Genomic DNA, 27,489 nt, shown 5'->3' with positions numbered 1-27,489 from the left:
TCTTGGGCTGACATGCAATGTTTCCTTACCGCTATGCCCACAATATTGCCGACATGCCTGTAAAAGTTGCCGCTACACTAATAAAAAGACTGGTCAATCTTGAAAATGTGATCTTTTCTTTAATGTGATCTTTTGTTTCTCTGTTATCCCCATGTGGCAGCGACGGCGCGCCACCATGCGAATGTTCTACATTCGGACATACTCTCCCTGTCCACGTAAACACCCAGTGCATAGCTACCTGAGTAGTTCTGTGTGGAGATTTTCACTGATCCTGCTAATTTGGTCTACCTCCTTCCTTATGTTGTGTTCGCAGTAAAGTGCCATCCGTGTTAAGCGGCGCTTATGCCCATGCGCGTAATACGTGCCGGTCCCCGAGTTAGATCTGGATAGTCATGTATTGTAATTGAACAGCTGAAGCTGAAAATAAAGCTGACACTTGGTGACCATCAACTGGTTGTTTGATTCTTATTCCATAAATGTCACCAATATAGTTGAATATTGATTATAATAAGTCTTCAATCAAAAACAATCACAGCAACTTTTGGCAAAAAAAATCTCATTAATATTACCAAAAAAGAGTGACTTTCAGGGAGGCCTGCAAGTGCCAGGAAATTCACTAGAATGCATCGCTGAGCATGCAGAACCTGTGAGTTTTCAGGGGCCACCTTAGGCCCCCCAAACCCCCGGCTATTATGACTGGTGCCACTACATTAATATTTTGGTCGAGTTAGTACCCTGGTTGTCCCCTTTGTGGTGAGAGTTGAAGATGTTGTGGACTATGTAGGTGAGGTGTCCATCCAGGGTGAGAGATGCAGGGGGTGAAGTGGAGGGGACATTGATGTCTAAGGGTCCAGAGGTGGCAGGTTTCAAGCATGAGACATGGAAGGTGGGTGAGAGGCTGCTGTGTTGGGGCAAGTCTAACTTGTAGGTGACATTGTTTTTTTGTTGCAGGATCTTGAAGGTGCTGATGTATTTTGCAGTGAGTTTCTTGCATATTTGGGTGTCTTTGGTAGACAGTCACACTCTGTCACCTGGGTTATATTGGGGGGTTACCACTCTATGAAGGTCAGCGAAGTGCTTGTACCTCTGAGCCTCTTGCTCCAAGTGCAGGTGAGTACTCTCCCACATCTGTTCACTGTACTTGAACTAGTCATCGACTGTGGGCACATTGGTGGGAGAGTTGTCCTTTAGGAAGAGGTTTGTAGCTGAGTATGCACTGGAAGGGTGTAAGCTGTGTAGCAGAGTGTCATAAGGAGTTTTGTGCATACTCGGCCCATGGCAGGAACTGTGCCCAGTCCCTCTGATTCTCGGCACAGGACATTCTAAGGAAGCATCCAATCTCCTGGATGGCTGTTTCCAGTTGACCATTGGACTGTGGGTAGTAGCCAGGAGTTAAGCTCACTGAGACCCCCAATTTGTCCATAAAACTTGCCCAGACTCAGGACGTGAACTGGGGGCCCTGATCGTTATGTCTTTGGGGATACCAAAGTAATGGAAAACATGGAAGAAGGTTATTTCTGCTGTTTCTAGTGCTGTGGGGAGACTGGGTCAAGGGATGATTCTCAGTGATTTTGAAAAGTGGTCAATGATTACCATGATCACTGTGTTATTCTGGGACTTGGAAAGATCTGTGATGAAGTCAATGATGATGTAGGACCAGGGACATTGTGGTGTAGGTAATGTCATGAGTTTGCTGACTGGAAGTGCCTGGGTTACTTTAGCCTGTGCACACGCAGAACATGAGGAGATGTACTGATTGATGTCAGTAAGTATGTTCAGCCGCTAGTACTTAGTTTTCAGCAGCTGATAAGTGCATTGGCTGCCTGAGTGCCCTGTTGTGGGAGTAGTGTGTGCCCAAGTGATCAGCTGGCCTTGGAGGCATGGAGGGGCATAGGTGAGATTGGTGGGGCAATTGTCAGGAGTGTGATACAGCAAGGTCTGGGTGAGTTATCTGTCTATATTCCAGGTAATGGCATTGATAAAACAGGCCAGAGGGATAATGGGTTCTGAATCCTGAGCTGGAGCTGAGGAGGGATAGATATAAGACAGAGAATCAGCTTTGGTGTTTTTGGAACCTGGTCTGTAGGTTATGGTGAACTGAAAACAGCTGAAGAACAAGGCCCAGTGAGTTTGACAGGAGTTCAATCTTTTGGCAGACTTGAGATACTCTAGGTTCTTGTGGTCAGTGCAGATGCTGAAATGGTATGTTACTCCTTCCAGCCAGTGTCACCACTCCACCAGTGCCCAGTTTATGGCCGATAGCTCCCAGTTGCCAATGTCATAGTTTAATTCTGTGGGGATGAGTTTCTTTGAGAAGAATGCTATGGGGTGTAATGGGCTTCTTGACAAAATTCTGGGAGTGCATTGCTATGCCACCAGACTTGGAGGCATCCACTTCAACCATGAATGGTTTGGTGGGATCAGGGTGTCTGAGGATAGGAGCAGGCATGAAGGCTATTTTCAGCTGACCAAATGCTTTTTCTGCCTCAAGGTTCCATTGAAGGCACTTGTGTCCCTTTTCGAGCAGGGCAATGAGTGGGGCTGCAATAGAGCTGAAACCCCTGATGAATCATGAGTAGAAGATGGCAAAGCCCAGAAACACTGGAGCTCCTTGACAGTAGTGGGAGTAGGCCACGTGGTAACTGCAGCAATCTTGTTCTGATCCATAGTTACTCTCTCCGTACTGATGATTTAGCCCAGGAAGGAGATTTGAGTGACATGAAATTCGTACATCTCTGCTTTCACAATCAGGTGACTGTCAAGTAGTCTGGCTAGGACCTTTTTGACTTGGGCCTCATGACTTTTTTGGTCAGGAGAGTAGATAAGGATATTGTCAATGTAGGCGATAAACTTGCCAAGCATGTTCCTCAGTACATTATCAGTCTCTGGAAGACACTTGGCACACAAGATAGCCCATATGGCATGATGCAGTACTCATAGTGGCCAGAGGTGGTGTTAAACACCGTCTTCCACTCATCAACCTCATGGATGCGCACCAAGCTTTAGGCGCTGTGAAGGTCCAGCTTTTGTGAACACCTTGACTGATTGGAGTTGTTTCAGGGCTGGTGGAACTAAAGGCAAGGGTAGGGATATTTCACAGTGACATGATTCAGCCCATGGTGGTCAGTGCATACCCTGAGGCCCTCTCCCTTCTTCTCCATGAAGAAGAAGCCAAAAGATGCAGGTAACATGGAGGGACAAATGTACCCCTGTTGTACCACCTCCTGTACATAGTCCTCCATGGCCTTTTTCCCAGAGATGGCAAGAGTATACATTTAGCAGCAGGGAGACATGGTGCCAGGGAGGAGCTCTATGCCACACTTGTAAGGCTGATGAGGAGGGAGCTCACTGGCTATACCTTTGCTGAAAACCTCCACATGCATCCAGTGACATTTCAGGGATGTGCGCAGTGGTGGTGACTTCAGGACTTTCTACAGTGGTGGAAGCAACTGTGAACTTAGGGAGACGGGGACAGTATTGTATGCATGATGTGGACCACTGCAGAATATCTCTGTCTTGCCAGGAGATCTGAGGATGGTGGCGTTGTAGCCATGGGAACTAAGGGGAACACATATCTTATGAAACACTGGTGTGCATGTGTGCTGAGACTTAAAGGGGGCTCTAAAGCCTGGATTCCAACAGGTGTGGTTGTATCACATTCTGGCTGCAACATGGCTGATGGAGTTGATTGTGGCCACACTAGACAATGCTTGTGATTCCACCAGATGCACCATGTTACAGAAGTAGCGTTCCACTCTGCTAATAAAACACACCTAGTCTATTTTTGCTGCAAGCCACATTCAAGCTGCGCAGAGCAGCACAAATATCAAGTGGAAATGAACAGTCAAAATCGGGCAGCAAAAAATGTTTCTGAAACACTCTGCTTCTGAAATGCTTCTGGTGGGATACAAAGCCGGGCTATGTATGAAATAAAAATGTACTAGTAGTTGTGACATCACAGAATCATGTTTGGTGGAATCTAGGAGTTTGGGATCATCCATCTCAGAACAGACACCCTTTCTCTTTTGGGTTGTGCTCCATTCCAGGCTCAGGAACTTAGCATGTTGTGGGGAAGGCCAGACCCAAAATTGGATGTTTTCCTCTTTCTTCTCTAGAAAAGAGGCAAAAGCTGTATAGCTGCACACATCCTGCAAATCCATGCTGAGAGGCAGGGTGATGTCTTTAATCACTGTGTCAGGAATGCAAGTGACAGATGGATGTAAAAGTGGTAGAGAGTTTATTAAAGGCAAAGCTGACAGGCAAACCCAAATCCAAACTCTGGGAAGTGGAATCTTGAGCGTGAGCAGGTGCAGATGTGACACACTGCCATTGGCCCTTGCTGAACACCACCTTGAGCTGATATCTCCAGCATGTGCTGGCTCTAGTCTCTAAACTGCCACACCCATTGCCAAATAACCTAGCATCCCCAATAATAAATCTTGGTCTGACAAACTAATTTAGCTTTGTCGAAGACTTTTCAGAGACAGACGGACGGACAGACAGGCAGGTGGGCCAGTGCAGTCTGGACATGTCACAGCCCAGGACAAAAAGTACATCTGCTATTGAGTGTCCATGCCTGAAATCTTGTTGCCACACAGGTACATTCAAAGAAGAGACTTCTTCATTTCTTTGGTGTCGCATGGATCTCTAACTGTCATATCAAGAAAGATTTTTTGCAAAACTTTCAATCAGTAGGTAGTTTCGACACTAGCAACTGAGATTAAGAGCTAGCTGATGGTGGCTAGCTTGAAGTAGCCGAACTCTGCAATCCTCAAAAAAGCCTCTTCTGAAAAAAGAGACTTGACATGACCAAGGTAGATTAGTGACTGGTGGTCAAGTTATTAGGTCAAATTGTGGACTGTTCCGCTATGCCCTCAAAGTGGCCATATCAAGGTAGATCATTCTGAATAAATCAAGAAGAGGTATTTGAATGGCATTGTGATGGTGCACTGGTCCTTTAGTAAGGTGGAAGAGCATATGGATATGTCAGGAATGTCAGCCAACAAGAGTTGGCATATTGAAACAAGGATTTATCAGGACTATGAAGCGAAGCATATCTTACAGTGAGATACCAAAACAAATGCTTGAAAGAGAACCTGTCAAGTTACGGTATTTCTTTCTGGCAAGTCAACTGAAATGGAAATAGCTGGCTTAACGTTATTACTGTGGCTCTCAGTTATGTGTAATTTAATGAGTAAAGAGAAGCTGCACCTGGAAACGTCCTCTGTGCACACATGGTTGGGTATCTGAGGGGGTCTCCCTGTCCTCTTTCACTCCCTGACTGCTAGAATTCCCATCTGCCCAGAAGAGAAACAGAGCATATGAGATGATGAGTATTAGACCAACTCAAGCAGATAACAGCAAATCAGGAAAACAACAACAACACACACACACACACACACACACACACACACACACACACACACACACACACAGTCTACCAAGTCTAACAAATAAAAACATGGATACAAAACTGTGGACCAGGACAAATACATAAAATCCCACACAAAATACAAATACATACATGTTAATAATTAGTGAATCTCAACACAAACTTTCAGCATGAGACCTGGGGAAAACAAGCTACCATGCATGTCGGAGATATAATTGCACTGCTCAGGCATGGCCAGCAATATTGTAACACCTACATGCTGGGTTAGAAGTTTACTTACACTCATCATGAAAAATGTCATGGAAATATTGGGCTTTAAATGATTTCTTTGAATTGTTCTTTTTCTGGGGAAGATTGTAGACCATACATCTTTAACCCTCTGGGGTCGAGAGCTTCGCTGGCGAAGCTCAGCAGGTTTAGAATGAGTAGGTAATGTATTTAGATAAATATCTGCGAGTTTTTATCATACAAGCATGATAAACATATTGACAGAAACTTTATACTTTACACTTTCTTATGTCCCCACTGCCAAATAATATATTTTTTAAATTACCTAAACTAGATGAAACATAAAACTTGTCACCTTACTCAGTCACACCTGAGTCGGAGCACTGAGTGCCCACTTATGCATTCATAAAAGACTATTCACACGGTAATGGCATGACAGTGTTGTAGTCAAGTCACTAAACAACGTGTCCAAGTCCAGTCTCGAGTCTCCAGTGTTCAAGTCCGAGTCAAGTCCAAGTCATTAAAGAAAATTTTGAGCTGAGTCTGAGTCAAGTCCAACGCTCCAACCACACCATTTGACGGTGGCGGTTTTAGCGCCATTAACATTAGTTTCTTCCTGAACATGACATATGAACAGGTGAATCTGCATTCTCTTTGTCAGGGAGTGAAAAGTATTCTGTCAGAGATGGTTGGGAGACGGATGTAAGTGCAGAAGGTGTGTTTATTAATACAAGTGAAGACAGGCAAGCAATTCAGAACAGCAGGCAAAACTGTAAAGCAGTGAAACAGGCAATAGGTCGAGCGAGGCACAAACAGGCTATCGTAGACTTAGCAGAATCAAAGACGAGAAACAGGAAATCAAACAAGGAAATAAGGCTTGGTAATGTGTCAGCAACACAATTGAATACTTTGCAAAGTAAGTGTATTTTCACAGTTTTTATATCAGCGCGCTGATTGCACCTTAATCCTGTGCAGGTGCGAGTCATTTACGGCGCACGCACACGAGAGTCCACTTGGTGCACGTGCTGTTCAGAGGCTGCCTGAAAGTCTATCTGATGCATGTGCCAAGGCATGCAGGTGTGACATGCTTGCGTGAAATTAGTACAAAAATTAATGTAGATATAAATATCTTATACCAAATTATTATGGCATGTTACAAAAAAAGAAAAAATCTGAGTTCTTCTCTCCTATTTACAAGTCTGTAGCGGTTCTCACAGGAGGGCGGAGCACAGAAGATGGCAGGACAGAGTTCAGGTTGGTAAAGCGTTTGTTTATTGTTACACATTTCAGTGAACATCTATCATGTAATCACAGACACACACACACACAATCGGCGTCTGGTTTGGGGAAGAGCTCCTTCTGCTCTCGCTCTCCCTCCTTAAGTAGGGCGCGGTCACTGGGAAGACACACAAACAGGTTAATTGACATCAGGTGTAGTGATTCTGCCACTTACCTTCCCTGACTCCGCCCTCCTGTCACAGACCGGCGCTTGACCACGCCCCCGCTGCCACATACCCCCACCGCCCGACTCAGGCCGGGTGGCTGTCCGGCCTGCAGCCGACTCCCCCCCCTTGACGGGAGAGGAAGTCCGCTACGACCATCTGCGCCCCCGGCCTGTGGACCACCTTGAAATTAAAGGATTGGAGTGTCAGATACCAATGGGTGATCCACGTGTTGGCATCCTTCATGCGGTGGAGCGACTGGAGGGGCGCGTGGTCCGAACAGAGGGTGAAAGGGCGTCCCAGCAGTTAGTAACGGAGGGCGAGGACCGCCCACTTGATTGCTAAGCACTCTTTTTCAATCGTGCTGTAGCGCCCCTCACGCACCGACAGCTTCCTACTGATGTACAGGACTGGGCAGTCCTCCCCCTCCACCTCCTGGGACAAAACAGCCCCCAGCCCTCTGTCTGACGCATCTGTCTGTAACATAAAGGGGAGAGAGAAGTCAGGGGAGTGTAAAAGTGGCCCCCCACACAGTGCGGCCTTTACCTCAGAAAAAGCCCGCTGGCATTGCTCCGTCCACTGGACCGGATCTGGTGCCCCCTTTTTAGTCAGATCAGTCAGCAGGCTGGTGATGTCCAAATAATTAGGTATAAACCTACGATAATAGCCAGCCAGCCCCAGGAACTGTCTCACCCCCTTTTTGGTCTTGGGCCTCGGGCAGGCCGCAATTGCTGCTGTCTTATTAATTTGGGGACGCACCTGCCCGTTGCCCAAGTGGAAGCCCAGATACCGTACTTCCACCCGCCCAATCGCACACTTCTTCGGGTTGGCTGTGAGACCTGCTTGCCTCAGCGACCTAAGGACGGCCCTCAGGTGTTCGAGGTACCTCGGCCAGTCATTACTATAGACAATAATGTCGTCGAGGTAAGCGGCCGCATAGGTGGCGTGGGGGCGGAGGACCCTGTCCATCAGCCACTGAAACATAGCGGGTGCCCCAAACAGCCCAAAAGGAAGTGTGACAAATTGGTGTAAACCGAACGGTGTGGAAAAAGCCGTTTTTTCTCGGGATAGTGGAGTCAAGGGGATCTGCCAATATCCCTTTGTTAAATCCAGTGTCGAATAGAAGCGAGCCGTGCCTAGTCGATCAAGCAACTCATCAATACGAGGCATTGAGTATGCGTTGAATTTAGACACCACGTTGACTTTTCTATAGTCCACACAGAACCGGACCAACCCGTCGGCCTTGGGTACCAAGACCACCAGGCTGCTCCAGTCACTGTGGGACTCCTCGACGATGCCCATTTCGAGCATGGCCTCGAGTTCTTCCCGAACTACTTTTTTCTTGTGTTCGGGTAGCCTGTAAGGGCGGCTACGCACTACCACCCCCGGGGGCGTCTCAATGTGGTGCTCTATGAGGTTGGTGCGGCCGGGCAGGGGTGAGAACATGTCCGAAAACTCGGTCTGCAACTGGGCAACCTCCGCGAGTTGGGTCGGGGAGAGGTGGTCTCCACAGGGGACCGGAGAGGTATGCGATGCCAATGCCCCCTTTTGAACCTCCGGCCCCAGCTCTGCCTTCTCCAGAACCACCGACACCAACGCTACGGGGACCTCCTCGTTCCAGAGTTTGAGTAGATTGAGGTGGTAAATCTGTAGCGCCCCACCCCTGTCCGTTCGCCTCACCTCATAGTCAACGTCCCCAACTTGCCGTGTGACCTCAAAGGGTCCTTGCCACTTGGCGATCAATTTGGAGCTCGATGTGGGCAACAGTACGAGTACTTTATCTACTTTATCACAATACTGCGTGCTGAGATATTGCGGAGAGGCACTGCTTCGGGGTATTGCGTTGCATAGTCCACCAGAACTAATATAAAGCGGTACCCTCGTGTTGACCGATCTAATGGCCCAACGAGATCCATCCCAATTCTTTCAAACGGGGTCTCGATTAATGGTAGAGGGCACAAAGGTGCTTTTGGAATGGCCGCTCGATTTACTAACTGGCATTCGCGGCATGCCGTACACCACCTACGGACATCGCCGCGAATCCCCGGCCAATAGAATCGGGCCATTATTCGGGCTAGTGTCTTATCCTGCCCCAAGTGTCCAGCCATGGGATTAAAGTGAGCCACCTGGAATACCAATTCCCGGCAGCTTTTTGGAATCAAAAGCTGTGTGATTTGCTCTTTCGTCTGAGTGTCCTGCATCACTCGGTATAATCTATCCTTCATAATAGAAAAATAGGGGAAGAACAGGGTGGCGTTTGGCGGGAGCGTTTGACCATCGATTACTCTCATTTGGTCAAAGGCATGCCGCAGAGTCTCGCCTCGCGACTGCTCTAACGAGAAATCCGCCAGGGATTCCCCGAGAGAGGGAGGAGGAGCCTGTGGCTCCTCGCTCTGACACGGAGATGACGTAGATGGCTCTGTGACAGCAGCTCCCGCCAAGGCGACACCGGGACCTCCCCCTGCTGAACTATGGCAGGACCCACTCTTCACTAAATGACTGATCAACTCCCCGAATCCCGGCCAGTCAGTCCCCAAAATTATCGAGTGGGTGAGGCTTTGGTGAACTGAGGTCTGATTACAACCAGAATCCACCAACGCCTGATATGTATCCCCTTGAATACTCACCGGTATGCGATACGCTCCACCCGATCGAGGGTGGCTGCTGGCACGTCGGGGATCCGAACCACTGCACCCACCTTCATTACTGTGCACTGCTGTTGGAGGTGGCCCGGCTCCCCGCAGTGCCAGCAAACCGGCCCGGGCTTCCTCTCCGCACTGGTGTTCTAGGGCTCACTCACCTGAGGGGGGGAGAGACAGACACAGAAGGGAGAAACGGGAGGGCACCGTGGGTGTGGCGGGCCGGCAGGGGTGGCGCCGGCCCCCGCTTCTGTGGTGGAGGAATGGGGCAAGGACGAGACACAGGAGGAGGGAGAGAGAGAGAAGAGGAGAGGAGAGAAGAGGCTGTCTGTTGTCCTGCCGCTGGGACAGCTGCCAAATGGTCCTCCGCCAGCTCGATTACCTGATCCAGCGATGCCGGGCGGTGGCACTGGACCCACTCCGCGGTTCCTGCTGGCAAGTGCACGATGAATTGTTCCAGTACCACCTGGTCGATGATCCCCTTGGCGTTGTGGTTGTCGGCCCTCAACCACCACCAGCAGGCGTCCCGGAGTTGCTGGCCAAATGCGAACGACTGGCCGACTTCCTCCAAGCGCAAAGCGCGGAAGCGCTGACGCTGATGCTCAGGGGTGTGCCCCACACGCTGGAGGACGGCCCGGCGAAGGTCCACGTAGGCCAGCCGGCGGTCGGCGGGGAGCTGTAGCGCGGCCAGCTGTGCCTCTCCCGTTAGCAGGGGGAGGAGGCGTGCCGCGCACTGTTCCATTGGCCACCCCGAGGTCTCCGCGACTTGCTCAAAGAGCGTGATGAATGCCTCGGGGTCATCCTGCGGGCCCATCTTTGTTAGGGTGAGGGGGGACGGGCCCGCGGTGGGAGCGTTGGTGGACCCCGCCGACGTGAGGAGGTGCCAGGACGCCTGACGATCTTCTTGCTGGGCCAACACCAGGGCTTCGAACCGCTGTTCCTGCTCCTTTCGGAGGGCAACTAGCGCCTGGTGCTGGCTTTGCTGGGCCGTGGCGAGGGCGTGGACCAGGTCGGCGAACGGGGAGGACTCCATGGGGCTGTTCGGCTTCTGCGCTCCAGATAATTCCCGGGTTTCAGCACCACTGTAGTGGTTCTCACAGGAGGGCGGAGCACAGAAGACGGCCGGACAGAGTTCAGGTTGGTAAAGCGTTTGTTTATTGTTACACTTTTCAGTGAACATCTATCATGTAATCACAGACACACACACACAATCGGCGTCTGGTTCGGGGAAGAACTCCTTCTGCTCTCGCTCTCCCTCCTTAAGTAGGGCGCGGTCACTGGGAAGACACACAAATACAGGTTAATTGACATCAGGTGTAGTGATTCTGCCACTTACCTTCCCTGACTCCGCCCTCCTGTCACAGACCAGTGCTTGACCACGCCCCCGCTGCCACAAAGTCCTAATGCAGTTAATGCACGAGTCCGAGTCCAAGTCCGAGTCATCAGTGCTCAAGTCCAAGTCAAGCCACAAGTCCTTAAAATTAGGGCACGAGTTGGACTTGAGTCCGAGTCTTGGACTCAAGTACTACAAGCCTGCGGCATGATAATCATTTTCACTCTTTCGGTTTCAACTGGTTTCTCTTTCACGGTGGGAATGCCCACCGTCAAAAGGATAAAATCTGTCAGCCATTGTTTAGGCTCCCTGTTTGGAGGTAAAACTTGGTACGAGATGGCACACGGATTTTATGTGCTTCAGATGATTTTGGACAACAGTTCAATTTCAGGATTCAATTTCAGGACAGTGATTCAATTCATGATTCAATTCATGATTCAGGACAGTGATTCAATTAAATCTTGAGAACTCCAACACTGATGATGAGTGGTACCTTTTTTTTTTTTTACTTTGACTTAATCCAGCCAAAGATCAACTTGAGTAAGTGTAAATATTTGTTCTACAGTGGTGCTTGAAAGTTTGTGAACCCTTTAGAATTTTCGATATTTCTGCATAAATATGACCTAAAACATCATCAGGTTTTCACACAAGTCCTAAAAGTAGATAAAGAGAACCCAGTTAAACAAATGAGACAAAAATATTATACTTGGTCATTTATTTATTGATGAAAATGATCCAATATTACATATCTGTGAGTGGCAAAAGTATGGGAACCTCTAGGATTAGCAGTTAATTTGAAGGTGAAATTAGAGTCAGGTGTTTTCAATCAATGGGATGACAATCAGGTGTGAGTGGGCACCCTGTTTTATTTAAAGAACAGGGATCTATCAAAGTCTGATCTTCACAACACATGTTTGTGGAAGTGTATCATGGCACGAACAAAGGAGATGTCTGAGGACCTCAGAAAAAGCGTTGTTGATGCTCATCAGGCTGGAAAAGGTTACAAAACTATCTCTAAAGAGTTTGGACTCCACCAATCCACAGTCAGACAGATTGTGTACAAATGGAGGAAATTCAAAACCATTGTTACCCTCCCCAGGAGTGGTCGACCAACAAAGATCACTCCAAGAGCAAGGCGTGTAATAGTCGGCGAGGTCACAAAGGACCCCAGGGTAACTTCTAAGCAACTGAAGGCCTCTCTCACATTGGTTAATGTTAATGTTCATGAGTCCACCATCAGGAGAACACTGAACAACAATGGTGTGCATGGCAGGGTTGCAAGGAGAAAGCCACTGCTCTCCAAAAAGAGCATTGCTGCTCGTCTGTAGTTTGCTAAAGATCACGTGGACAAGCCAGAAGGCTATTGGAAAAATGTTTTGTGGACGGATGAGACCAAAATAGAACTTTTTGGTTTAAATGAGAAGTATTATGTTGGGAGTAAGGAAAACACTGCATTCCAGCAAAAGAACCTTATCCCATCTGTGAAACATGGTGGCGGTAGTGTCATGGTTTGGGCCTGTTTTGCTGCATCTGGGCCAGGACAACTTGCCATCATTGATGGAACAATGAATTCTGAATTATACCAGCAAATTCTAAAGGAAAATGTCAGGACATCTTTCCATGAACTGAATCTCAAGAGAAGGTGGGTCATGCAGCAAGACAACGACCCTAAGCACACAAGTCGTTCTACCAAAGAATGGTTAAAGAAGAATAAAGTTAATGTTTTGAAATGGCCAAGTCAAAGTCCTGACCTTAATCCAATCGAAATGTTGTGGAAGGACCTGAAGCGAGCAGTTCATGTGAGGAAACCCACCAACATCCCAGAGTTGAAGCTGTTCTGTATGGAGGAATGGACTAAAATTTCTCCAAGCCGGTGTGCAGGACTGATCAACAGTTACCAGAAACGTTTAGTTGCACTTATTGCTGCACAAGGGGGTCACACCAGATACTGAAAGCAAAGGTTCACATACTTTTGCCCCTCACAGATATGTAATATTGGATCATTTTCCTCAATAAATAAATGGTCAAGTATAATATTTTTGTCTCATTTGTTTAACTGGGTTCTCTTTATCTACTTTTAGGATTTGTGTGAAAATCTAATGATGTTTTAGGTCATATTTATGCAGAAATACAGAAAATTCTAAAGGGTTCACAAACTTTCAAGCACCACTGTATATCTTATAAGCATATTGGTTGATATACATGCACTTGTAGTGCATACACAGGAAAAATGACTGAACAATTTTTCCAGAGTTAAAAGTATTTTCCTGAAAAATAGTTAATTTTGCTCTATTTTGAGTTTAGAGAGCAAAATTTGGAGTTGGAGTGGGAGCAAAATTACAGAGTAATTGTGTAACAGAGTAGGTTGTGGCTCTGAACTGAGTAAAATAGTACAAGAGTTAATTTCAAAACACAATGAATAGAGTCAAATACCAAACTAAAATAAAATAACAAATAAATGAAGATGTTGTAAAAAGCTGTTTCAGAATTGTGTTGGAATGTGTGAAAAAACATTACCTTACCCACTGTGGTGAATCATTTTGACCACTTGACCTGATGGGATTAAGAGATGACAGTGGGGTATTCACTCTTTTCATTGAATGGAATGGAATTTTTTACTCTTCTCATTGAATACCCCTCCCACTGCCAATCCTTTATCCTAAAACAACAGGACATTTTTTGATGACCAAAATGGAGCAGATTTAAGTTTTTGTGCTTGATACATTCCTAAGACTGAAGAGAATCACCTCAAGTGATCAAAATGGTTCATCACAATGGGTAAGGTGATGTTTTTCACATGTTCCAACACAGTTTTTTTTTTTTAATTTTTATTGTGTACAATTGTGAACAATAGCAAGATAGAATACAATTCCACTTGGCCAATCATGTGGTTCATTATAGCTCATCTGGTAGTGGGAGGAGTGGTCAGAAGATGCCTGTGGACCCTGCATTTAAAGGTCTGGGGGCCAGTGTCTACGGGTCCAACTACATGTTCTGGAAGGCTATTCCATACCTGGACAGCAGTGTGGAGGAAGGTTCTGTCCAGGGTGCGAGTATTAGAGGCTGGGAGGTCCAGGGCATGATCTGGCATAGCTGTGCATAGGCAGGTGGTTCGCCATCTAGGGTATGGCGGGGGGAGCATATCCTGGAGATCTGTAGGGCAGTGGTGGGTTTTTGAACAGGACTGTAGCAGCAGCAACCTGTCTTCTGTGGCCAAGGCTGGGGATGGAGAGTTTTGTGCTGGCAGTGTCCTGGTCCACTCCTATAATCTTTAGGGCCTTCTTCTGGATGTTGTCAAGTAGGCCAAGATGTGTCGGTGAGGCACTCATCTAGCTGAGTGAGGCGTATTCCATGATGCTGCATACCTGTAGCTTGTAGACAGTTGCTTGACTCTCCACGGTGAGTTTACTGGCCACTCTCCTCAGTGCTGCCAGTTTCTGACCTACCCATATGGAGATTTTGGTCAGATGTTTCAACCAGGACAACTTCTTGTCTATTGTGACCCCAGGATGTCCAACTCATTGGCCGTGGTCAACTGGTGACCATTGAAGTGCAGGTCCAGTGCAGGTGGAGTCCTCTTTCTTGAGAGTGTAACAAACTTACACTTTGATGGCTCGAAAGTGGTCTTCCACTGGTCTCCCCAGATGGCGATTTGTTGGAGATCCTGGTTCAGGCTCACCTCCACTTTGGCCTTGTCTGCTGGAGATCTGATGCGTGCATACAGGGTTAAGTCATCAGCATACATGTACATCTCATTCTCACATACATCAACCAGGTCGTCGATGAAGATGGAGAAGAGGAGAGGGCTGAGGATCAATCCTTGTAGTACTGAGGCATTGATGGAGTAGGGTTCTGAGGCCTGGCCTGATAGGACCACTCTGATGGATCTGTTTGAGAGGTAGCTTTGGAGCCATTGGAGCAGCTTTCCAGACACTCCTCTCGAATAGAGTTTGGCTATCAGACCATGATGCCACACTTTGTCAAATGCCCCCTGGATGTCCAAGGCTACGACGCAGACTTCCTCACCTGAGTCTAGGGAGTTGTTCCACTTCTGGCACAGGATGTTTAAGATGTCAGCCGTGCTGTGTTCTGGTCTGAATCCAAACTGTCTGTGGGAGATGAGGTTGTTTTTGAGAACGTATCTCTGTAGCTGTTGGTTCACTGCTGATTCCATAACCTTGCTAATGACTGAAAGCAGGGATATGGGGTGGTACTTGGACGGGTCCACTTTCGAGTCTTTCTTGTGCACTGGAGTAACAGAGGCCACCTTCCACTGACTTGGGAAGAGTCCACTTGAAAAGCAGCAGTTAAAGAGGCGACACAGGGGGCTTGCAAGCTCTGCACCACATTCCCTAAGGACTCTGGTGGGGATTTCATCTGGCCCAGAAGCTTTGTCCGGTTTGAGTCCTTTCAAGAGCCTCTTGATGTCCTTAGGTTTGAATGTGATGGTATCGATAGTGCAGGAGGCGGGTTGCTGGATTTGAGATGCCGGGGCAGTTGCATCTTGGAGATGGCATCTTGTTCTAAAACTGCTTTTTACAACATCTTCATTTATCTGTTTTTTAAGTACAATCATGACATACATACTACATAGATATTATTGTACCTGAACTTGTGCTGAATATAAAAAAAGTCACATAACTTTGAAAATACTGTTTAGATTTGTTGAAATTGACAACAAAATCAGAGTATGCCAAAATCATTAGAGTGCCAGAAAATACCCTCACACCCCAGAGGGTTAAGAGGAAAAAACAAGAATTTGGTACAAACATTTCAATTAATTTTGGGTTTTCTGAAATCAACATGGTCAAATGTACAAATACACCAACTTTGATTATTAATTCAGTGGCGCAAAAAGTTCCAAAATGTCTTTTAACTTGCCAAGTCCATGGCTTTTAAATTCCTGTTAGTGATCATGATTGACTACAGCTGGTACAGTAGGTGTTCAGTCCCAACATAAAAACAGTATTTGTTTGACAAGTGCAAGTTACTGGGAGGTGTAGCCACTTTGCCAAGGTCTGGAAGAAAATTCATACTGTCACCCTCAGCTGTGGGGAAAATGGTTCAGATGGTCAACCCAGAAATTACTAATGCACAGGCCTGCTATGAACTGGAAGCTGCTGAAACACTGTCTACAATCCAGCAAGTTTTACATTGCCATTTACTGAGAGGCTGCCATCCAAGGAAGAAGTCCTTGCTCCAAAATTGACACCTTCAAGCTCAACTAAAGCCTGCAGCTGACAACATGGACAAAGAAACAGCCTTCCCGGAAGAAGGTTTATTTGGTCAGATGAGATAGAGATTGAGTTGTTTTTCCATGATTAGCTTGTCATTTATGTGGTTTATTGTGCTTAGATATGTTGAGATAGCTAGATGTTTAGATAGATACATGTCTACTTAGATTGCTATAGATAGTTATTTATATACCTTATTTTGTAATCTTCTATTTTTTTTCTATAAATGCATCATGGAGAGCCTGAGGGAAATGGTATTTCAATACACTGTATACTTCTATATGGACTTATTGACAATAAAGCTCTTTTGATTCAATGACCAGAGGTGTGTTTGGGGGAGTAAAGGTGAGGCATTCATCCCCAAGAAGCCTGTAGCAACCGTTAAGCATGGTTAAACAAAGTGGATGGAATAATAAAGAAGGAGGACTACATCAGAATTCTTCAGCATAACCTCAAACAATCAGCTAGACGGTTGAAACTTGGACACAATTGGGTGTTCCAACAGGACAATAACCCCAAACACATCAAAGCTGATGGATAAAGCAGGCTAACATTAAAGAGATACAGCATGCCTACATGTTTTTTTGAGCTGTAAGCTAAAATGATATGACTGTGCTATAATGAAACACGATGGTAGTGTTAATATTGGCAAAGTTACCATTTTTAGAAAAAAAAATCAACTTTTGATGGGTTGAAAATGGCTCAAAACACAATCTACTGGATAAAATCATGCTGAACCTTGCAAGGCCCATGCTGATGCTCCCCTCCTCATACCCCTTCCCCACAATTGAAATCATTTAAAGTCCAATATTTGTCATGACATTCATGTCAATGATGAGTGTATGTAAACTTCTGACCAAAACTGTGCAATACATCACTGCATATCTTTGATCATGACAAAGTCAGTGAAAATTACAGTATAGTACTTATAGCACATTGCTACATGAATATTGACCTTATGCAGTATGTCATGCTGAGAAAATGTTTTGTGAACTGTAAAATGTTCAAATAGAAAATATGATCAGTGTATGAGATTCATGTTAGGCAGTGTTATGAACATCAAGACAAGTATATATCCTTTCTCCTCCCATCCCAGCCACACATACACACACACTGATAGCAGCCATAAATAACACTGGATAAAAACCGGATGTAGTGTGTGATGTCTATGAACAGTATAGATCCATAACATGTTGCCTGTGTGTATATACTACATCATATTGATTTATGTCTATAAACATCCCCTTAAAGTATCACATATACACCCATACATATTTTAAACATATGCACACTGTCATATATGTGTATATGTTAATACACAGAGTATTCACAACAGGAAAAAGCTTTAAAAATGTTTATTCTACATTATATCCATATATTATATGGACAATGGTGTATTTCCCAGTAAAACACTTCTCATATTTTTCATACGAGCTACCTCTGGGACATGGAGAACCAAAACCGTGACATAATTCTCTATATGTCACTCTTGAGGAAATCAATGAATTTTTTTGATAACTTTGGGTACTTTTTGTTTGTGAATGTGTCTATATAATAAAAATAAAATCACACATTGGCTTCAAGATATGAAGTTTATCTTCTCGTGATGAAAAACTTGCACAAAATTTTTCATACAAAATACATCACAGATCTGAGTGACATATTTCCCGATAATTTACTCCGATGATGTCACACCCAATGTCTTCCCACTGACTAGATACACGTTGTCAAAATGGCATACTAGTTCAAAATTAAAATTCTTTTTATTAACTTGCGTATATATTTTTTGTGGATGTGTCCATATAATATAAAGAGCATTACACGGTTGCGCGAAGATATGAAGTTTATTTTCTCGTGTTGAAAATATTTTCACCACTTGAAGATAAACTTCATATCTTTGCACAACTGTGTAATGTGAGGGACACACACACACTTATATATATATATATATATATATATATATATATATATATATATATATATATATCAATATATATATATCAAAAGCCTACCCAGGCAGCAAAGAACAGGATGCGCTGATAATGAATTTAAAAATATCAGTGATAGGATAGAATACAGGGCTTGTATCATTTTTAGCAAACAGCAAACAACACTCAGTTGCCAATTTGTTGGGTATAACAAATTTAGCAGCTAGAGTATGGTACCTGATTTTGTGACTAATTTGGACTCTCAAACTTTCTGACTAAAAAAATCCCAGGTAAATTCATAGAAAGCCTGGCTCTGTGTGTGTGTGTGTGTGTGTGTGTGGGGGGGGGGGGGGGGGGGGGGGGGGGTCGCGGTCGGTACATCAGTGTTGCAAGTATTTCTAAACACCGCTGTCTTCAGAACAGTCCACTAACAATATAGTTATCTATAGAAGAATTAATACAAGTTATGCATAGGGACAAAGCTGCAGTCTCCAGCAGTACCAATAAGATGGACCATCAAGTTATACATAGGTAGGTAGGATAAATCTAATAAAGTATCCAGTAAGTGTGTACAGTGTTTCATACCAGGGCCACACAGTGTCCATGTCATAGCTGTGCTGAGAATGAGCAACCACTCAAATAATATCTGGTCAACAGTGCTTTTCTGATGGACAAGGAGAGGGGGATTGACACATTGTGCATATCAGTAAAGAGTCTACCGCCACTAATAGTTGATGCACCTGATTAAATGGCTAATGGCTATATTTAAAATATACCTAATAACTGACCACTGAGTGTATGTGAACATGCTCTTTTGCTTTAATTTGGGAATTGGTTTATTACAAAATTTAAGGCCCCAGCAACTAAGAAATATCAGGATATGCAGATAAACCCTGTAGCTTGAAAGAAAGATACATGGTATAACACAGATAGTATGGAATATTACACCTAGACATGTCTGGCTGAAGCCTACAAGGCTCATCCTGCGTAATGGTGCAGAGGAGCATTTTCAGATATATACCCTCCATCAATACCATCTCCTCTTCAGCAGTCACAGGTAATAGAGGGACATATTCATGTCTCCTGCAGCTATAGCTAAGGGGCAGAATAATGCCTCTGCAAAGAGGACAGAGTAAGTGTCAGATGGGGTCATACCATCCAAGCTATAAAAAATAAAAATAAAAAATAATTAAAAAAAAGTTACAATAAATGGGACATTACATTTAGCCCTTTTAGCTGCAGGATGACATGGCATGGAAAAAGGAGTCATCACTCTTGTACTGTGCAGTCTTGGCAGTATACTAAAGTTGTGGGTGGGGTACTCTGGAGTGGCTATTTAGAGATGAACTTGGAGATTGCCAACTGGACTTTGCTTCCTAAGATGGAGCTCACATAATGCACTAAGAATCAGATGCCAATCAATGGAAGGTACCCCTTGCTGAACCTCTGAGAAAGGAGGATGAAGTGGGACCTTGGCTGGCTTGCTCCTCTCCTAAAGGTCAAAGGGTAGATGGATGGTTGACTGCTCCATCTTCTGGCTTTTTAAACTTTGCCATGATACTTTCTGACATACTACTTGTTTGAGGATTTTTCTGACAAATGCAAACATGCCTTTCAAGGGTGGACCACCTGAACTGGCAAAATGCACATGTATTGGCTCCTGAGTGGTGCAAAAGAAGAGTTCACGCTATCATCAGGAGTTCAAATCCCCACAATGCTAGAGCCATTTGTGGCCAGGAGTCCAAGACAGCAAAATCAGCTATGCTCTTGAGGTGGGAGGGGTGGCATACTCTCTCTCCCCTACCAGTCTCAGTGACACTACCCAATTACTGGTGTCTGTGAGTTAATGTATGGGAAGAAGAAGGCAGATTGCACTTTCCTCTAAGTGTGTTACACTCCTCTGTGATGCAGTATGAGCAGCAATTTATTTATTTTTTTAAAAAAGGTTGGCTTTGAAAAAGAAACACACGTTAGCCTTTGCCCTCCATAGTGGTAGCTGGTGTTTAATAGCCCTTACAGAAAAACCACATAAACTTCACATGTGATTTCTCACATGTGAAATATGTGGAAAATGTGTTTTGCACATGGGAAACATATTATTTGCACATGGGAAACATGTGGTTTTGGCCCAATTTTATGTGAATCACATGTAGGAATGTTTTACACATGTGGTAACATGTTTTACACAAGTGCTCTACATGGTAACACGTTATAAAATCTGATACCATGTATTCCACATGTTACCACATGTGGTAACGTGATCACGTGGTAACGTGATCACATGTGAAATACATGGGAAATTCATGTGTTTTTTCTGTAAGGGAGGGGAAAGCTGGCTTATGGATGGGAACTGGCAGGTGACTAAATTGGGGAGAAAATTTGGGAAAAAATAAAAAAAAATTCACACTCTACAGGCTGCATTTCAGCATCCCATTTCTTCAGACAAATGGGCAGACAGGGAGAAAAAAAAAACAATATCAATAAATAAAACAGAGCCCTGTTACCAATGTACCGGAAGGCCAGGCCACAATGTCATACTAGATACAGTGGGGCAAAAAAGTATTTAGTCAGTCACCAATTGTGCAAGTTCTCCCACTTAAAAAGATGAGAGAGGCCTGTAATTTTCATCATAGGTATACCTCAACTATGAGAGACAAAATGAGAAAAAAAATCCAGAAAATCACATTGTCTGATTTTTAAAGAATTTATTTGCAAATTATGGTGGAAAATAAGTATTTGGTCAATAACAAAAGTTCATCTCAATACTTTGTTATATACCCTTTGTTGGCAATGACAGAGGTCAAACGTTTTCTTTAAGTCTTCACAAGGTTTTCACACACTGTTGCAGGTATTTTGGCCCATTCCTCCATGCAGATCTCCTCTAGAGCAGTGATGTTTTGGGGCTGTCGCTGGGCAACACGGACTTTCAACTCCCTCCAAAAATTTTCTATGGGGTTGAGATCTGGAGACTGGCTAGGCCACTCCAGGACCTTGAAATGCTTCTTACGAAGCCACTCCTTCATTGCCCGGGTGGTGTGTTTGGGATCATTGTCATGCTGAAAGACCCAGCCACGTTTCATCTTCAATGCCCTTGCTGATGGAAGGAGGTTTTCACTCAAATTCTCACGATCCATGGCCCCATTCATTCTTTCCTTTACACGGATCAGTCGTCCTGGTCCCGTTGCAGAAAAACAGCCCCAAAGCATGATGTTTCCACCCCCATGCTTCACAGTAGGTATGGTGTTCTTTGGATGCAACTCAGCATTCTTTCTCCTCCAAACACGACAAGTTGAGTTTTTACCAAAAAGTTCTATTTTGGTTTCATCTGACCATATGACATTCTCCCAATCCTCTTCTGGATCATCCAAATGCTCTCTAGCAAACTTCAGACGGGCCTGGACATGTACTGGCTTAAGCGGGGGGACACGTCTGGCACTGCAGGATTTGAGTCCCTGGCGGCGTAGTGTGTTACTGATGGTAGCCTTTGTTACTTTGGTCCCAGCTCTCTGCAGGTCATTCACTAGGTCCCCCCGTGTGGTTCTGGGATTTTTGCTCACCGTTCTTGTGATCATTTTGACCCCACGGGGTGAGATCTTGCGTGGAGCCCCAGATCAAGGGATATTATCAGTGGTCTGGTATGTCTTCCATTTTCTAATAATTGCTCCCACAGTTCATTTCTTCACACCAAGCTGCTTACCTATTGCAGATTCAGTCTTCCCAGCCTGGTGCAGGTCTACAATTTTGTTTCTGGTGTCCTTTGACAGCTCTTTGGTCTTGGCCATAGTGGAGTTTGGAGTGTGACTGTTTGAGGTTGTGGACAGGTGTCTTTTATACTGATAACGAATTCAAACAGGTGCCATTAATACAGGTAACGAGTGGAGGACAGAGGAGCCTCTTAAAGAAGAAGTTACAGGTCTGTGAGAGCCAGAAATCTTGCTTGTTTGTAGGTGACCAAATACTTATTTTACCGAGGAATTTACCAATTAATTCATGAAAAATCCTACAATGTGATTTCCTGGATTCTTTCCCCCATTCTGTCTCTCATAGTTGAAGTGTACCTATGATGAAAATTACAGGCCTCTCTCATCTTTTTAAGTGGGAGAACTTGCACAATTGGTGACTGACTAAATATTTTTTTGCCCCACTGTAACCATTAGAAAGTGCTAAATTATTGAACGTTCTAAAGTGCAGCTACGATACTCAATATCGCAGGCTTGAAAAATTAACAAAACTTGGCACAAAAAGTGCCACAAAGAACTAGTCACTATAAAAATAAATACAATAAAGTGACTAGCTGGCAAGCTGGAAGAGGGTTATGTAGCCGATGTGATCTCCCCCTGTCATCATGTGTTATTGACCTGACAGGCATGTCTTAAACCAGACACAAAAAGGCAGAGTATCCCATAAGATCTGTGGGAACTGAAATTGAATTACTGGAAGTGAACTGCAGCAAATATTTAAAAAAAAAAATTTAATGTAATGTAATTAATAATATTACAATGCAATTTTTTTTACAACAGAGAAAAATAATAAATTATGCTTAGCTACATAGTTGACTTGATGGGTTAACTATTAACTTGTTCCACAATAATTTGACTTAGGCTGCTGGGCCATAGAAGGTTCACGCTGCACGCTGCATGCTGCACGCTACACGTTCACGTGAAGAACCGGACCCTGGGCCATTAAACTTCATGCTTGGATGTTCACGTGTTGCGTCTGTTCTACTTTGACCGAGTAACCAACAATACGGACTCTTCGGATGACGACGATTGCCTCATTCTGCTTTTACTGAGACAGAGGAAGAGAAAAAGGAACAGAATTTGGAGCCGAGAACACTTCTTTCTGAGAGAAACCCGTGGTGAATTTCACCGAACATTCTATAATCTGCTTGACAATCCCGATGAAGAACTATTTTTCAATTATACCATTCAATTATATTTTTTCTGAAGTTTTCCCCTGAAAGCATAGAGTTATCTCCCTAGACCCGTTCTGATTGGCTGGCGCGGCGGTGACCGCATGCATTGACTGGAATTTCCATCTTCACGCCTAGAAAAAAGTGTGCATGTTCATTTCACGCTTCACGCGTGAAGTGTGCAGCGTGCAACGTGAACGCCGTTCTATGGCCCAGAGCAAGTCATGCTACGTTTGTCCACTTTTCTTTACACGCGTGTAGCGTGTAGTGTGCAGCATGCAGCGTGCAGCGTGAACCTTCTATGGCCCAGCAGCCTTACTGGGCCAATTTTACTTGTACTTATAAAGTTTGCACCTGCTACTATTCATGTAAAGTTTTGCTGAGGTACTGGTTAAGGACAGCGCAAAGCAAAACTTATATACAGGTATAAACTTTAAAGTGTCTGGCCCACACAATTCTGATCAGCAAGTGTGCTTTGACATAGGGCAAAAGTGGTACCTGAGAGATAGGTAACCTAACTGTGCAGGCAAGTGAGGGGCAGGATGAGGTAAGCTGAATTTGGCTTTACTGCAGTAGAAAAACTAGACTAGATGCTCACGTTTAGAGCTGGTTCCATCTGGCTCTTCTCCCACCTCCTACATTACCTTCATTCCCTGCAGGCCACTGTTCTTACCCCTGGGTAACCCATGCAAACAAATTAAAAAGAAGCTACGACATAAATTCAATATACACCAACTTAAAAATTTACTTGTATAAAACAAGAGTTATGATCTATAGACTGGGGAACCACTGCCTTGTACATAGACAAATCCTACTCCAAACACATGATCTAACTCATGAAGAATTTCACATTTAGTTGAGAAGCCAGATTAGGTTTGTTGGTAGCAGGGCAAATTTGAAAAGATACAAGGTAGTGACTCTACCAGTTGAAAATCTGTTAAATCATTTTTACTATGTAGTGGGAAAATAAATTTAGTTGTATTAGTGTGATCAGGAACAGTGACAATCACATCACCTCCTAGACAGTCATGAGGATTAATAATTATTAATTATTTCATAAGACAATCCCTATCTAACAAGGTAAGGGCTCAGATTCATATCCTATATTATCTACACATTCATTTAATGTCGTAGCCCATCCACACCCCTCACTCGCTCTCGCTTGCACGCTACCTTGCAGGACTCTGGGCTTCTTGAACAAGCTGGTGGAGTGGCGTAGTTTGCACGCCCAGCTTTTGAATTTGCGAGTCCAGGATTTCTTGCTAACGGGATTTCTGATACTAGGACAAGTCAGGTTTAGGCCAAAATATCCACCTCCTGCATTGTTCTGCTGCTGTCCATCTGTTGGCGCAAGGGACTGCTGGGAGAAGGAAGGCTGGAGGACATCTATGGCAGCACTGTCAGAAGGGGAAGGGACAGCCTGGGTATACAGGGTGGGGGTGGAAGAGGGAGACATTGTGATGTCAGAAATACAATGTTGGAAGCACATGCATACAATATACAGCATGAATCAATATGTATGGCTCAGATTCACGTCCTACAACCCCGATTCCAAAAAAGTTGGGGCAAAGTACAAATTGTAAATAAAAACGGAATGCAATAATTTACAAATCTCAAAAACTGATATTGTTATCACAATAGAACATATACAACATATCAAATGTCGAAACTGAGACATTTTGAAATTTCATGCCAAATATTGGCTCATTTGAAATTTCGTGACAGCATCACATACAGGCATGCTTCTGTATTGGAAATCACAAAATGGGCTCAGGAATATTTCCAGAGAACATTATCCGTGAACACAATTCACCGTGCCATCCACCGTTGCCAGCTAAAACTCTATAGTTCAAAGAAGAAGCTGTATCTAAACACGATCCAGAAGCGCAGACGTCTGAGAAGGCTCATTTAAAATGGACTGTGGCAAAGTGGAAAACTGTTCTGTGGTCAGACGAATCAAAATTTGAAGTTCTTTATGGAAATCAGGGACGCCGTGTCATTTGGACTAAAGAGGAGAAGGACGACCCAAGTTGTTATCAGCGCTCAGTTCAGAAGCCTGCATCTCTGATGGTATGGGGTTGCATTAGTGCGTGTGGCATGGGCAGCTTACACATCTGGAAAGACACCATCAATGCTGAAAGGTATATCCAGGTTCTAGAGCAACATATGCTCCCATCCAGACGACGTCTCTTTCAGGGAAGACCTTGCATTTTCCAACATGACAATGCCAAGCCACATACTGCATCAATTACAGCATCATGGCTGCGTAGAAGAAGGGTCCGGGTACTGAACTGGCCAGCCTGCAGTCCAGATCTTTCACCCATAGAAAACATTTGGCGCATCATAAAACGGAAGATACGACAAAAAAGACCTAAGACAGTTGAGCAACTAGAATCCTACATTAGACAAGAATGGGTTAACATTCCTATCCCTAAACTTGAGCAACTTGTCTCCTCAGTCCCCAGACATTTACAGACTGTTGTAAAGAGAAAAGGGAATGTCTCACAGTGGTAAACATGGCCTTGTCCCAACTTTTTTGAGATGTGTTGTTGTCATGAAATTTAAAATCACCTAATTTTTCTCTTTAAATGATACATTTTCTCAGTTTAAACATTTGATATGTCATCTATGTTCTATTCTGAATAAAATATGGAATTTTGAAACTTCCACATCATTGCATTCCATTTTTATTTACAATTTGTACTTTGTCCCAACTTTTTTGGAATTGGGGTTGTATATATATATATATATATATATATATATATATATATATATATATATATGTATGTGATTTTTTTCACACACTTTTAGGATATCAGCTCATATACTGTGAGTAGAGAAAAACAAAATGACGGAGCACGTCAAGTCAGATATATCACAGACATATCAGCACATAGCCATGAAATTGAGTAGTACATGAGCTGACAGCCAACGAGGTGCCATGTACAATGAGACTGAGTGGAATAGCTGTTTTATTCTATCCACATTCACGGGATTTTGAGAAACAGAGCATTTTTATTTTTTGCAAATTCGATAAATAAAAGTTTATACAAAATGTCTGACAAAATCATTTTCGCTTAGAATGTAAACAAACTGGAGAAATGACAGTAGCAACTTGTGAAAAATGCTATAATAATAATTCTTGAAAAATAACAAAGATAAGTTCTTACCATCAAATGCTTTTATTCCATATTTTGTTGCTTTTTTGTATTTTGGGGGTTTTCTTCTTCTTCTTTAGGGTTTTTTGGCGGTTGGCAGACCAACTTAAAGGTGCATTACCACCACCGACTGGACTGGAGTGTGGAACAGGAGATATTGGGGGAAAACAAACAAACAAACAAACTATATTCTTTCAACTATTTCTGTTTCTTTTAAATACTTGATAATTTTTGGGGTTTTGTTTTTGAGTAGAGTTTTTATTTCGTCCTCAGTGGGTTCAACAACATGCTCCGCCATTTTGTTTTTCTCTACTCATGGTATATGAGCTGACAGCCTAGTAGTAGAGTAGCCAATCAGAGCACATGGTTGCTCATATCCAGTGAATGTGGTTAGTATGTGTACACACACACACAGACATACATACGAGGGTAAGTCAAAAAGTTCTAAGACAGATGTTATAATTTCAAAAGGTGTGAAAGACATCCCCCAGAATTCTACAAAGAAGGAATTCTCCAATGGAAACACCACTTGCAGAAGTGTTTAGACTTAAATGGAGGATATGTAGAGAAATAGCTTTGTTATTTTCATAAATAAAGATTTTTTTCATTTTGTCATAACTTTTTGACTTACCCTCATACACACACACATACAGTATACAGTATATACACACATACATACATTATATACACACACATATGTGTGTGTATATATATATATATATATATATATATATATATATATATATATATACACACACACACACACACACACACACATACATATATACACACAGTGGTGCTTGAAAATTTGTGAACCCTTTAGAATTTTCTATATTTCTGCATAAATATGACCTAAAACATTATCAGATTTTCACACAAATCCTAAAAGTAGATAAAGAGAACCCAGTTAAACAAATGAGACAAAAATATTATACTTGGTCATTTACTTATTGAGGAAATGATCCAATATTACACATCTGTGAGTGGCAAAAGTATGTGAACCTCTAGGATTAGCAGTTAATTTGAAGGTGAAATTAGAGTCAGGTGTTTTCAATCAGTGGGATGACAATCAGGTGTGAGTGGGCACCCTGTTTTATTTAAAGAACAGGAATCTATCAAAGTCTGATCTTCACAACACATGTTTGTGGAAGTGTAACATGGCACAAACAAAAGAGATTTCTGAGGACCTCAGAAAAAGTGTTGTTGATGCTCATCAGGCTGGA

General features: G+C 43.8%; 1 protein-coding gene across 1 annotated transcript in view; it reads right to left on the bottom strand.

The window, feature by feature from the left end:
• The window catches only part of si:dkey-151g10.3 (serine/threonine-protein kinase WNK3), a 120,419-nt gene that overhangs the window by 20,478 nt on the left and 72,452 nt on the right, over nucleotides 1-27,489 (bottom strand). Inside the window, exons 16-18 of the mRNA XM_060936638.1 lie at nucleotides 24,282-24,528; nucleotides 5,212-5,297; nucleotides 1,594-1,722 (exon numbers count right to left, since the gene is read on the bottom strand). Coding sequence (XP_060792621.1) covers nucleotides 1,594-1,722; nucleotides 5,212-5,297; nucleotides 24,282-24,528 — 462 coding nt within the window. The remainder of the gene's footprint in view (nucleotides 1-1,593; nucleotides 1,723-5,211; nucleotides 5,298-24,281; nucleotides 24,529-27,489) is intronic.

The sequence above is a fragment of the Neoarius graeffei genome, chromosome 13 (assembly GCF_027579695.1).
Source record: "Neoarius graeffei isolate fNeoGra1 chromosome 13, fNeoGra1.pri, whole genome shotgun sequence".
NCBI lineage: Eukaryota > Metazoa > Chordata > Actinopteri > Siluriformes > Ariidae > Neoarius > Neoarius graeffei.
The sequence above is the reverse complement of the archived record's forward strand: the minus strand, read 5'-3'. Positions and strand labels throughout refer to the sequence as shown.